At 42.0% G+C, this 14,134-nt stretch overlaps 1 protein-coding gene across 1 annotated transcript in view; it reads right to left on the bottom strand.

Moving 5' to 3' along the window:
- Positions 1-1,041: 1,041 nt before the first annotated feature.
- syngap1b (synaptic Ras GTPase activating protein 1b) overlaps positions 1,042-14,134 on the bottom strand; it is a 41,463-nt gene continuing 28,370 nt past the window's right edge. The window contains exons 15-16 of the mRNA XM_060901001.1: positions 7,709-7,781; positions 1,042-1,197 (exon numbers count right to left, since the gene is read on the bottom strand). Coding sequence (XP_060756984.1) covers positions 1,132-1,197; positions 7,709-7,781 — 139 coding nt within the window. The 3' untranslated portion in view covers positions 1,042-1,131. The remainder of the gene's footprint in view (positions 1,198-7,708; positions 7,782-14,134) is intronic.

Genomic DNA, 14,134 nt, shown 5'->3' on the forward strand with positions numbered 1-14,134 from the left:
TACTGAAATTTCATATAATACAGAAAATAGACTTCCTATGCAATTGATTTTATAACAGTTAACAGAATAAGCCCCAAAAACAGATGGTTAGACTGAATCACTTCCTGTTTATTGGAGTTGAATGGATGAATCAGGAGTTGAAGACAGCCAGTAATGTGGGGGAGGGGTTGGAGTCATTTAGTTCATGTTTTATGGATAAATTAGGTCTAACATGTACATCAAACATTGCTATTGGTGAAGTTTGTCATAATTTGCATTATTGCTCAAAACTGATTCAATAAAGATTGTGGAAAATAACAAAAGGTTTATCTTGGAGATGCGAAACGTACCCCGAATTCTAGAATGACCCATAAACCTTTGGTTCATGGATGTAATTAACAAATATATACTGCAGTATACAGTGTATAGTTGTTGTTTTTTTGCGCTCTTTCCACCACTGGCATGTATCGTATCAGAAATGAGTGAGTGTGAATAGTGTGTGGGGTGTGTGGCATGTGTCATCCATAAGAATAAGAAAACAAGAGCATAAGTGCATGCCGTTGTGACAATAATGACAGAAATGCACTTCACAAATGAGAAAAACATTTAAAAACATCAGTCTGGACCCCGAAGGCAACAGCTGAATGGGATGGAATGGGAGACGAGAGTGCTGAGCGTGGATGTTGGATTTTTTTTAATTAGGACTGTAAAGCGAATGTGTCATGTATAGCAGTAAAATTGTTAGCGTTGAATCAAATAAAGGTCGCTGTCGGACTGCATGAAAATCAAAAAATGGACATCGATGGAAAAAATTAATCTGGAGCAGAGGTATTCGTCTTTGATGGAATATTAGTGTTATTGTTATTGATAGATTATAGTTACTGAATGTATGTCGTAATTATTATTCGAGGTGAGATGCACTTACAACTTATAATAATGACTGTTTTTAAAGTGTGAACTTTTTAAAATTCTTATTCTTATTTTTGTGAATGCACACTGGTTTGTGAGGATGAATGCTGCACACACACACACACACACACACACACACACACACACACACACACACACACACACACACAGGCCAGACGTGATTGGTTGGTCGGTTGGTTGGTAGGGTGGATGGTGATGGGTGGCTCACACTCAGCTGCTTCATTACCTGTGCATTCGAGGAGGGACGGGCGCGAGACGGGGCTGCACTAGGATGGATTGCCGCCTCCCCTAAGAGAAATCACCGTATCTCATCAACACAAGGAGAGGTGTGTGAGAGAGAGAGAGAGAGAGAGAGAGAGAGAGAGAGAAAGGAAGGAAGGAAGAAAGGAAGGTGTGTGTGTGTTTGTTGTGATGGTAGGTGAGTGAGGGTTTAGGTGTGAATAGAGTAAACAGGAGGACGTAGAGGAAGTGAGGAAAGTGTCTCCCGGTTTGGGTTCACACACACACATACATACACACACACACACATACACACACATAAATACACATATATACAGTAGATACGCCATATATATCTCTACACACACACACACACACACACACCAAGTCATACACACACAGTTCAGATAACCGACACAAAAAGGCACACAAACATAAAAATACTGACATCTGTAGGAAAAAAAGGAACACGCTCATTAAAAAAGTAAATTATCATTCTGTGGTCAAGTATCAGCCAGCATGCTGGAAAAGATGAACTCAAATTTCAAATAGGGATCATACTCAGTTCTACAGACTTCAAACTTCAATAAAAAGCCATGCGACACCTACAAGGCATGCACTCGAGCATATCTGCATGCCATTCCTGTCGAGGTAGTTGAGGAAAACAGAAGAGTTGATCAAAGCAGGAAGAAAAGAGACAAGTGTTGAAGAAAAGATACTTGAAATCAGCAAGGGCTGTAGGAGATCTACATTATTTGTCACAGTGGTATTGTGCTACCACTTTCACGAACATATAAATGAAGAAAAAAAAAAAAAGCCAGTACACAACTCAGCCACAAGTTCACTTCATTCACATAGCGAATATTTAAAACCTAGCATGGAAACATAGCACATGCAGAGCAAAGCTGTTGAGCTCAATCATGTGGGTTTATGGAAATGATCATGGAAGCGCTTGGTTGTGTTGGCTAAATGTGTGCCGATTCTCACTGTGACTCGAAAATGGTCTCACAAAGATATACAATGAAACTTAGGTTGTGTTTTTGTCTGAACTCTGGGACAGTTGGTAAGTTTTGTGAAGTGTGAAAGCTGTTTTCGTGCCCCAGAGCAGCCCTCAGATCTGAGCCCTGGACCTCTTGGAAACAGTCGGCAGGGTTTCGCTTGAACCGTACTCTGATGTAGTCTGCGTCGTGTGTGGAAGCTATCTGGTCTCAGCACCTCATGCCGAATAACATGATTGGATCACCTTGTCATGTTAGGTACATCCTGTTTCTACTTTCGTGATCCCAGGATAAAGGTTTGTTACTGCCAGCAGAGGAGACAGACTGTTATTGATGCATAACACCAGAGTTTCATAGGACTGGAGTGCTGATTTGTGGTACAAAGAGAACATCAAGAAAAATGCATGTCTCATGGTATGCATGGCGGACTTCTTATAAGAGAACGCCTCCTCGTTTGCAGGTATTCCTGCACGATGACATGGACTGCATCCAAAAATCACTGTTCTTCACGGCTTGAGTGGTGGTACCGAAGGACAAGAATGTGAAAGCAATTGCAACCTGCAAGTATGCGCCCCACCTCTGACAAACAAAGGTGTAGACTCAAGTATTCAGATGAAGCGTGAAAACTTGTTTGGTAGACATCTCATAATGGATGGCAGCTTATCAACTGAAACAAAATCCCAGCAAGACTGAGCCAGGGGAACTCTTGAATCACATACAACCCTGGGGTAGTTCTGGACAACCAGCTATCCTTCTCTTCTCATCCTGCTAACTGGGCTTGGTCATGTAGCATTCTACTTTACAACATCATCATCAACGTCCAGCCATTTCTATCACTCAGTTCCTTGCATTCTCAAGAATAAACTACTGGAACTCACTGCTGGTAGGTCTTCCCCCACATTGGATCCACTGGATCGCCTACATTATCCCATTGCCTCCAGTGGATTCCATTATATTTAAAACAATTGTGCTTCCCTGCAAAGCCAAAACGGACCCCTGACCTATCTGAAGACACTACGCAAACCCTGCTCTGAAGCATGTTGACTTCAAACCCTTAAACATTTCCACCCACAATCCAATGGACATGCTGAGGATTCCAACCAGGACAGTCTTGCACTGTTAGCCCACAAGGAATTAGATGTTATTCTTACTGTAGCAAAAATGGACCACAATTTGTTCACCGACTTGTCAACATCTTGGATTTCTGGCCTTCTTTACCAAGTCAGCAACCTTTGGTAGTACTACCCTCTTCAGGACCACGAGCTGGTCAAGTGATTAGCATGTCCGCCTCTCGATTGGGAGATCGCAAGTTACCAAACACCATCGTAAAAATGGTACCTATTACCGTCTGGCAAGGCACGCTGCAATACAGATGCGAGTGGGGAGTCAAACTCTTGCGGTTACCAGAGGACTAGCCCCCCACTGTAACCCTAGCTGTATAGGCGAGAGGCTGAGGGCTATGGAAACAAAGATCGGCGCTGCCTGATGCGCCTTAACGGTCTGGTTAGTACTGGGACGGGAGACTGCCTGGGAAGACCAGGGCATAGCACAGGAAGGACTTTCAACCCTCTTCAGGGGCAACTGTATCAGGATGTAGAAGAACATGGAAGATAGCTCATGCAGCCTTCAGGTAAGCCTTCATTCACCACTTACAGCAGGAACAAACCCCATTCCTCAATGTCTGATCTTTCAAGACCATAATGCACATTAATCTGTGACCTATTAAACAGTACTGCCTTGCTCTGTTTTGGTAGATCTTGCTCCTGAAACTGAATCATCCTCCACCAGTGTTTGCTCAACCTTACTTGGGCTGCTAGGGGGTTTTAGCCATTTTACCAGGCTTTTACCATGTATGGTTACTGGTCAGGCATATTCTGGACCCAACACTGATAAGAGACTGTCTTTAGGTGCATCTGCCTGGCCTGGGCTGCCACATTCCCAATCAATGAAGTCCGTCCGTCCGTCCGTCCGTCCGGTCCGGTCCGTCCGGTCCGTCCGTCCGTCCCGTCCGTCCGGTCCGTCCGTCCGTCCGTCCGTCCATCCATTTATCTATCCCAAGTGCCCAATCATGGTTGTTATGGCATCACTTAGTCATGCAGTATGTCAGCCCTTATCTCAGTATCTCAGAATTCTTGATGTGTACTTCGCTCAGTTTTGGAGACTTCATTATAAAGTTCATGCTGATATCAAACTTTTTGCCTCTTGGCATGTTTTGTTTCTCTCACAATGGGTTCTTTATTTCTGAATAACATATCAGTTGTTTTCTTTGCAAGATACTGAGTGCTCAAACAACTAATTCACTCACTTTTATTGGAAGTGTGAATAACTTCAACAGCAGTGATTAGTCATGTGTTTATGGCACTATGTGGGATGCAGAAATATGTTTATTTTAGACATATGGGACAATTATCATTGAGGGATAACCAAAGAAAAGTCCAGAGGTTTCCATAAATATGATATAAAGCACATTCTGCCTGGATTCATGGTCTTGTTTCATGGATTAAACAAGACATTAAGTGTAAATATCTCTTCAGAGATTGTCTAAATAGCACCTTGAAGAATAGTGAGGTAAATTCCAACATGATGAACAAACTGTTCTTTTTTTTATCATGCTGATTCTTCATGTCTTCCTCTTCCTCCAACTGAGATCTAGCCTGTGCTTCACTGCGTGCTTTCTTTCCCTTTCAACTCTCGATAAGCCTCTGCTGCAGCTAATCCCTTGCTCTTGTGGAGAAGATTCTTAGCTGAATGGTAAAAGAGCAGGAGTGCTAGACTGCATGACTGCCTGCAAAACAAGGATTCTGCCTGTTCACCATGCGTCAGCTTCTGACAATAGACTGACGTTTTATTCTTTGAGTCTTCATCACACCACCACACCAGGTGTTTTATTTCTAACATAACCAACCACTGGTCAGCAGTTAAAACCCTGATTTTGTGTATTACAGGACTGAAGTGTAATAAGACCAGTTCATGGTCCTACTCCATGGTTCCCAGTAAAGTGGATGTTTCCTCTCTAATATTGAGACCAATGAAAATGTGCTTACTGGATGTCAGGAAGATACTTTATGTATGAGACAAGTTTGAGCCTGTACTGGTGGAAGATGGTGATTTACCATTGAGCAGATGATTGGAGAAGCTCAGAAAGACATTCACTTGCTGTCGAAAATGAGTGACACTCCAGAAGCAGAAAGGTTTGCCTGAATACAGCACACTGAAGAGGAAAGTCACTCTACACAGTGATGTGGCTAACAATGTCAAGGTTGAGTCCTGATCTCCTTAATAACCTGTACGTAACTGCGCTATAAAACTATGAATAAGCTACAGATGTGACCGGCATCGTGGCCAAAGGGGCAGGTGATGCAGATACCCACTATATAAATATGACATGATGTTCCTTTGATTTGCTTGCCTTTCTTGATGTTACGTAAGTGAAGGGCAACGTGCTCACATAGAGTTATTATTGCACCTAGTGGTCAGAAGTTGGAACTACATCAAGCACGAATAAAATCCCACTGGGCAAGGAATCACGCTGCCTCAGGCTTGCTCCATGAATATCTTCAGCAGAAGAGTTGCAGCAGACAGAACAATTAATGACAGGGTTGACAGGGTTGCAGTTTTTAGGCCAAATTGGGTAAATTTAAAAATACTCTCTGAGAAGATTCCAGTGTATTCAAGACTAGGCAACTTGAGTTCATATGCAAATCGAATTAGAGAATTCATCAAGTCATTTTTACTTTCAAATGTCTTTATAGTCTCACTCTATTCTCTGCTTTTTTACCCATCCATCCATCATCTGTACCGCTTTTCTGTTAGGGTCACAAGGGATGGTGGAGCCAGTCCCGGCTGACTTCAGGCAAGGGGCAGAGCACACCCTGAGCAGGTCACCGATCCATCGCAGGGCTAACACAAAGACAAATAACTATTCACACCTACAGGCAATTTAGAGGAGCCAGTTGACCTCATCTGCATGTCTTTGGGCTGTTGGAGGAAACCAGAATATCCAGAGGAAATCCATGCAGGCAGGGGGAGAACATGCAAACCCCACACAGAAAGGCCCTAGTCGGCCATGAGGTTCAAACCCAGAACCTTCTTGCTGTGAGACAACAGTGCTACCCACTGTACCACCATGCCATCTCTGCTTGTTCATTGTAACCTTTTCTAACATTTAGGTGCTTTAGGTGGTTGAAGACTTTCCTCCAAATGAAGGGATTTTCAGGGTCTTTCGTCTTTAAAACCTTTTCTCTGCAGTGACTAAAAGCTCTTTGTACAATATGGTGCTCCAGTGCACTCACAGCTCCAGGGTCCCAGGTTTAATCTGAGCTTGGTGTAGAGTTTCACGTGTTCTTCCTATTTTTGGCTGGCTTCCTCCAGAACCTGGTTTCCTCCAGGTTCTCTGGTTTCTTCCACCTCCCAAACAATAGGTGGACTGGTGACTATAAATTACCACTAGATGCGAATGAGTTGGTGAATAAAGGGCGTCCGTTCCAAGGTGTATTCCCACCTAGTCTGGCTAACGCGACTTCAAAGCTCTGCAAGCATTTGGTCTGGCAAAGATATTAAGCCCAACCGTTTCCCAAAGTGCGTGGTTGACCCGCCTCCCTGAAATGCCTCGGTTTGCTACTGGTCGAAGCCAGAAAAGGCTGTGACGAAGCTTAAACCAATCACATCACTCTTTCCTCTGACGTATGTGACGCGACGGGGCTAACTGGTAGATTAAACTCTTACCGAAGCCGGTCGGGAGCAAGGCGAAAACGTCCTTCCTTTCAATAAATACCTCCAGGGCTGCTCTTTGCTCCGTTTTCAATGAGAACTTGCTCTATGTTCGTAATGTTTCTAGTGAATGAAGCGCTTCCGGCATAGATTCTGTAAACAATCTACGGCTTCCGGTCGCAGTTCTACTACGTCAGTGCCTTGAACACGCCTCTACCCAGGGCCGTTGGAGATGCTCAAAGTTGATTGGCTCCTGATTTTTCGGGAGCTTGGAAGAGCTGGAGATAGCTTGCCTTGCCAGACTAAGCTCGCAACAGGCCCTCGTGTTGCGTCACACTTAGGATGGGCGGGCCCAGGCTAATTCCCACCTCCCCCCGACCCCATGTTCACAGGATGCAGTGATGGATCCACCACGAGCCTGACCAGGATAAAGCGCTTACTAAAGATGAATGAATGAATGAATGAATGATGGAGAAAGACACTCTTTCCTTATTTCATTGTTGGCCACATTGTTTGGTCAGACAGACTCTTCCCTTTAGCAGCACACTGCCTCAAAATGATCCAAAGCACCTCATCTCAAAGATTCAGAATCGAGTGCATGAACATGAATCAACAGCCTTCACACTGAATCCAGCCATAACACGACCCATATGCAAACGACGTAACGGGTTCTACTGCTGAGGATGCAAATAATTATAATTGTCAGGCAAATGAACTGACAGGTAGTGCAAAACCGACACGGAGACATTGCAATACATCGCAAAACAGATGTACTGACACACAGACGGTAGACCAAAACTGGACATGGCAGAGAAAAATATCATCAGAAAGAGAAGACAGGAAGAGCAGGAGAGAAAAACAGGAGCACTGACCTGATCTGCAAACATCCTGGCTTTGTGCTCCGATGCTACCCCTCCCCTCAGCTCGTCCTCCACCGCCATGAGTCTTTATGGGAGAGAGGAACAAAAGAGAGACAGATGGGAAATTAATTCCAATAATACACATAATGAATAACATATTTATGATGTGAAATTGTTTAAATGTGTGTGAAAGAATTCTCCCATTTCCATTGTAGCTCATGTAGTTCTACGTGAAAAGCAGAAATTTAACAATCATGCAAATCCTGTCACTTATGTTCCAAAATTCCCTGGGGAATAACTGAAATAATGAAATAGATTGGGCAGCATGGTGGTGTAGTGGTTAGCGCTGTCGCCTCACAGCAAGAAGGTCCGGGTTCGAGCCCCGTGGCCGGCGAGGGCCTTTCTGTGTGGAGTTTGCATGTTCTCCCCGTGTCCGCGTGGGTTTCCTCCGGGTGCTCCGGTTTCCCCCACAGTCCAAAGACATGCAGGTTAGGTTAACTGGTGACTCTAAATTGACCGTAGGTGTGAATGTGAGTGTGAATGGTTGTCTGTGTCTATGTGTCAGCCCTGTGATGACCAGGCAGCTTGTCCAGGGTGTACCCCGCCTTTCGCCCGTAGTCAGCTGGGATAGGCTCCAGCTTGCCTGCGACCCTGTAGAACAGGATAAAGCGGCTAGAGATAATGAGATGAGATGAGATGAAATAGATTGCATTTAGAAGTTGTTTTAGTATAAATACAGAGGTGATTATAGAAAATCGTGCGTGCTGATTGGTCAAGAGATTTGGACTATCTCTCGATAATCACCTCGAGCGACGCGGCAAAATGGTGGCTAATCACTTCATCACCGTAAGTGAGGAAGAATTACAAATCATGAAATAAAATGCTGTTCCTAAAAGCACTAAAGATACTATGAAGTTTAGTCTAAAACTATTCAAAGGGAAGGTGGAACTGTGATTTATTTTATCGATTTCAAAACAGTGTTTTATGTGACTCCTATAGATAAGTGACACAAGTCTGCGCCGCACCTTTGCATCCCGTGTTTGCAGTTTGAAATAAATAATTTTTTAAAATACAACAAAAAATTTTTGTTTAAATAATCACCTGTATATTTATACTAAAACAATTATCCACCTCAGGCTCAGTGAATATCGGTGAATAATAACCTCAACCTCGACTTTGTCTCTGTCATTATTCACCGATATTCACTTCACCTTCAGCGAATAATTGTTAAATATTCAGTAAAAGAGATCACTCGTCATTTCATATCATTTAATCCTGGATAATAATTCACATTCCTCTACTTTTAAAGCGAGACGGCCTTTCGATTTCATAAAATCGGTGAAATGTAGTTCCGTCTGAAATGTGGTCATTGTGATATCTGTTTATTTCTGTAATATCTCACAAAATATCAGGCCATTCTGTGGCTGGGAAGTTATTTAATTTGAAGGGATTAAAGCAAATAATGTGCATGAAATCGCTCGCTTGGCGCAGTCAAGCAGACAGAGGAAGTCCGTATGCGCATGCGCAGGTTTACCTTCTTCTTCTTCTTCTTTTGGGTTTTACGGCAGCTGGCATCCACAGTGTTGCATTACTGCCATCTGCAGGTTTACCTTTGAGCGTGCACTGACAGTTCCATCATTCTGTCGCTAAACAAACAGCTGATCACACCGAGGTGCTCGCTGAGCGCCCATATTTATTAGTTTGGTCCTGCGTTTCCTTTCCTTCGTATATAACATAACGTATTTTCTTCTCGCTTTCTTTCCGTTACTGTAGTCGCTCTTTCACGTTTCATTCGCACACTCACGTCCTCCATTTTTCTCTCCTGTTTCAAATTTGTATCCCACAATGCCTTGCGCGAACGGGGAAAGCCCGCCACGGGATGTGATGCATGATGTAGTATCTTGAATCGGGTCATGGTGAAGCAGGAAAAAATAGCGGAGAATTTAGGGCCACGTGGAGATAAATTCATTAATTGTTCTTTTTTGTAAAAACCTAATAAAATTGGAAGTCTGTGATTCGAATTCAGTAACTTTCAGTCACTAAACAAAAATAATTGGGTGTCAGGAAAATTCTTTTTATGACCTACACTTGAAAAATCTGAAAGGCCGTCTACCTTGAAGTTTTTTGGATTATGTCCAGTCATTATTTTGTTTTAAACACACACACACACACACACACACACACACAAAATTAAATATGAAGACAAGGCCAAAAGAGGTCTTTTGTTAATCTTTTATCAAATAATCCCAGAAAAGGAAGAGTAAAATCTACTATTTTAGATTATTCCTGGTTCTGGAATAAAAACTATGAAAATGAAAAAAATGGTTCATGAATAAAGACAAATGTGATAAAAGAGAAAATAATATTAAGAAAGAATGATGCATGGTACAAATCAGCAGCAAATGGATTTTTTTTTCATAAGGTGGACACTTAGAAAATCTAGAACCATGAAGGGTTCTTTGGTTGTTCCTCTGAAGGAACCTGTAAAGCTGCTGTGTAGAAACCTTCAACAAGAGTTCACAGTTAGGAGAAGCTAAGAAGCCTGATCAAAACCCTTTTCGCTGCAACGAACCTTGTCAAATCTTCACCAAATTTGGCACAGATCATCTTCAGACAAAGCATCAGCAAAGTTATCTGATGGATTTTTTATTTTCGAAACCATTTGTCTGTTACAGTGAAGCCATGAAACAGGAAGTGAACTCATATCTTGGCCAATCTTTGGTCAGTTGACCTGACTCTTGCTGTGAATGCATACAGCCATGCCCTTGAAGAAAAACGACATGAAGTTTCCATGGCAACTAAACCCTGCTGGATGCTTGGCCCCCTCATCGCTGCTTGCAGCTAAATTTATCCACAGAACCATTTTTTTCTGAAAATGTATCAAGTACCAAGAGAAATTTGAAACAACAGGTTCTAGATATAAAGGAAATAATGAGTTTGTACCACACACTTACTGAATCCACACACTCTTCGAACAAAAAGGTTCTTTAGTGGTTTGCTGGATAATTAAGGGTTCTTAGCTTTCAAAATTGGAAACTACTGACACCAAAACACTAGGTAGTTCATTCAAGAGTTCAGAAATGTTCAAGAGTGTGTATGTGCATCTGAAAAAAGGTCAAAGCTGATGAAATGCACATGGACAAATAATGAGATCACAAAAAATTGGCTTCGGACAATGTGATTGGTCGTTTTTTATTCCATAAAAACCCCAACATGTTTACAAAAACATCAATGAAATGAAAAGAAACATATCAACAGACAAACCAGTTAAAAATGATAAACATGGAGACAGTGGGTACAAGTGGAACATTGGCGAGGACGATATGACAAAATTATATCACAATCGATCATCATGATACAGTTTTTGACTTCCGAAGAACCTTCCAGCACCAACTATGTTTATTGAGTGAAATTTTCACGAATGCCTCTAAGATTATTACCAAATAAATTATTTAGCATGAAAAATGAGGTAGAATGGTCGAAGGGTTTAAGATTCTGATTAGTGCACAGTTTTTTAAGAAAATAAATTAAATAATTCACGATATGTCAAGAAACATTGTTTAAAAAATATTGTGACAATTTATCACAATTTATCACAATTATATCATGATATTGCTCAGCCCTTAAGAATAAGAGACTCTTGTTTGAACTCATTTGAAAAATATTTGCATGACATAAATAAACAGAAGCCAGAAAATGCACAAAATATTAAAAAAAGAGCATTTTGGAAGAACTGCATGTTCATATCAACAGGAAATAATGAAGATGTGTTTTTAATGATACATGAAGAAGCGAAGCCTATTTACTGTACAGTAATTAAACAGATTACATTAAACAATATTGCACTTGAACAAAGATTAATATCTTAACAAGATGAACTGTGAGCTCCTGCTCACTTACGTATCCCCCCGCTCTCACTTATATCAGAATGCAAGCAATCGAAGGAATACGACACTTATTATGAATGTTGACTCCAACAAATAATGAACCCTGAAACGAGTAAGTAAAGAGCCGTGTCTCTCCCCAGGGATTTCAAACAGCATCCTGGTAAAGTGACATTTTGAAATAGCATTTTGCTTCTTGAAATAGTGTCAAAATCCACCGTATATGTTTCGTAAATACATTCAGTCGGTAAACAGGAAGTCGATGTGCGACAGACCTGAAAACGGTATACACGGTTTAGAACCCCAAGCTGAAGCTCGGTACCAAATGTCAAGCGGTTGTGATTTGTAGTTGCTGAGAAAAGTGTTACGAAAATGTTGTAAATCCGCCGTATATGTTTCGTAAACACATTCAGTCGGTAAACAGGAAGTCGATGTGCGACAGACCTGAAAACGGTATACACTACCGTTCAAAAGTTTGGGGTCACCCAGACAATTTTGTGTTTTCCATGAAAAGTCACACTTTTATTTCCCACCATAAGTTGTAAAATGAATAGAAAATATAGTCAAGACATTTTTCTGGCCATTTTGAGCATTTAATCGACCCCACAAATGTGATGCTCCAGAAACTCAATCTGCTCAAAGGAAGGTCAGTTTTATAGCTTCTCTAAAGAGCTCAACTGTTTTCAGCTGTGCTAACATGATTGTACAAGGGTTTTCTAATCATCCATTAGCCTTCTGAGGCAATGAGCAAACACATTGTACCATTAGAACACTGGAGTGAGAGTTGCTGGAAATGGGCCTCTATACACCTATGGAGATATTGCACCAAAAACCAGACATTTGCAGCTAGAATAGTCATTTACCACATTAGCAATGTATAGAGTGGATTTCTGATTAGTTTAAAGTGATCTTCATTGAAAAGAACAGTGCTTTTCTTTCAAAAATAAGGACATTTCAAAGTGACCCCAAACTTTTGAACGGTAGTGTACATCGTATAGAACCCCAAGCTGAAGTTTGGTACCAAGTGGCTAGGATTTGTGGTTGCTGAGAAAAATGGTGTTTCGGACGGACAGAGGTAAACCAGGATCCCCCCCCCCCCCTTCGGAGTGGGGTTATAATAATTAAGACAATTTTTGTTATACATTTCATAATAAAAGCTAGCGATATCATAAACTGACGTTTCGACATCACAGACATCATCATCAGAGTAAAATGAGAGAAGCTGTTCAAGTCCTAAAATACCCAGAAAAGCTCATTGGTTCAACTATTAATCAGTTCTACAGCATGGTGCAGGAGTTCGGGTTATCAGCTGCTGCTAATCAAGCTTCTGATGACATGAAGACCATTCGTTTTTTTCCTTGTCTTTTAAAGACCAGAAGTCGTCTGACATGGTGAGAAAACAGCTTGGATCTTTGAATGCAAGACTTATCATCACATCACATCACTTTACTTCCTGTTTCATGAGTCGTAAAATCCAGGAGAAAGTCAAGTTACACGAAGCCAAACCGCCGCTGGTTAGCCAACAGAACGCTGTTTATTTATTTCAGTGTGGTCTGTGTGATGCAGACTCTGTTGGCTGCACCTGCAGGCATCTGTACCAACGAACTGAAGAACATCGCCACTCAACTATTGGTAAACACCTTGAGAGTGAGCATGGCCTCCTACTGTAGACGTTCCTGATTTGAACAATCAGTTTATTGTTCGATGAAAATGCACTGGGAAGCAGCTGGACTGTCTGATTTACATGCTAAGGTTTTCACTTGATGCACTCTCTTGGGACTTTATTAAAACTTGAACTGACTCTTAATCACCTTAAAGTGCATATCCTGGACCAATTTCGTGCTTTTTTTTATATGAAAGTATGTCCCTTTACACACTCATCCAGAAGGGTAATTTTGCACAAGGCCATCTGTCTACAGCAGAAAAAAATAAAATAACAAAACGCGCCTGGAAAAATCCCAAGGGAGTCTGGAGCCAGAATCGTGACGTCACGTGCGGAAGCGCCAGCAGGCCGCGAGAGCTTGCATGGGTTCAGTGCACAGCCTGTGGAGACCAAGTTTAGCAGCTAGCGATTTTGCATTGAAATAAAATATGGAATTGTTGCCTGAGCTTCTAAACCCATGGATTCATGTATCAATGCTCATCTATCTATTGCTACATAAATCATTTTTTCTAATTACTATTATGTATTTATATATTTCTTCATCTGGCGGCACGGTGGTGTAGTGGTTAGCGCTGTCGCCTCACAGCAAGAAGGTCCTGGGTTCGAGCCCCGGGGCCGGCGAGGGCCTTTCTGTGCGGAGTTTGCATGTTCTCCCCGTGTCCGCGTGGGTTTCCTCCGGGTGCTCCGGTTTCCCCCACAGTCCAAAGACATGCAGGTTAGGTTAACTGGTGACTCTAAATTGAGCGTAGGTGTGAATGTGAGTGTGAATGGTTGTCTGTGTCTATGTGTCAGCCCTGTGATGACCTGGCGACTTGTCCAGGGTGTACCCCGCCTTTTGCCCATAGTCAGCTGGGATAGGCTCCAGCTTGCCTGCGACCCTATAGAAGGATA

This window comes from Neoarius graeffei, chromosome 19 (assembly GCF_027579695.1).
Source record: "Neoarius graeffei isolate fNeoGra1 chromosome 19, fNeoGra1.pri, whole genome shotgun sequence".
NCBI classification, from domain to species: Eukaryota; Metazoa; Chordata; class Actinopteri; order Siluriformes; family Ariidae; genus Neoarius; species Neoarius graeffei.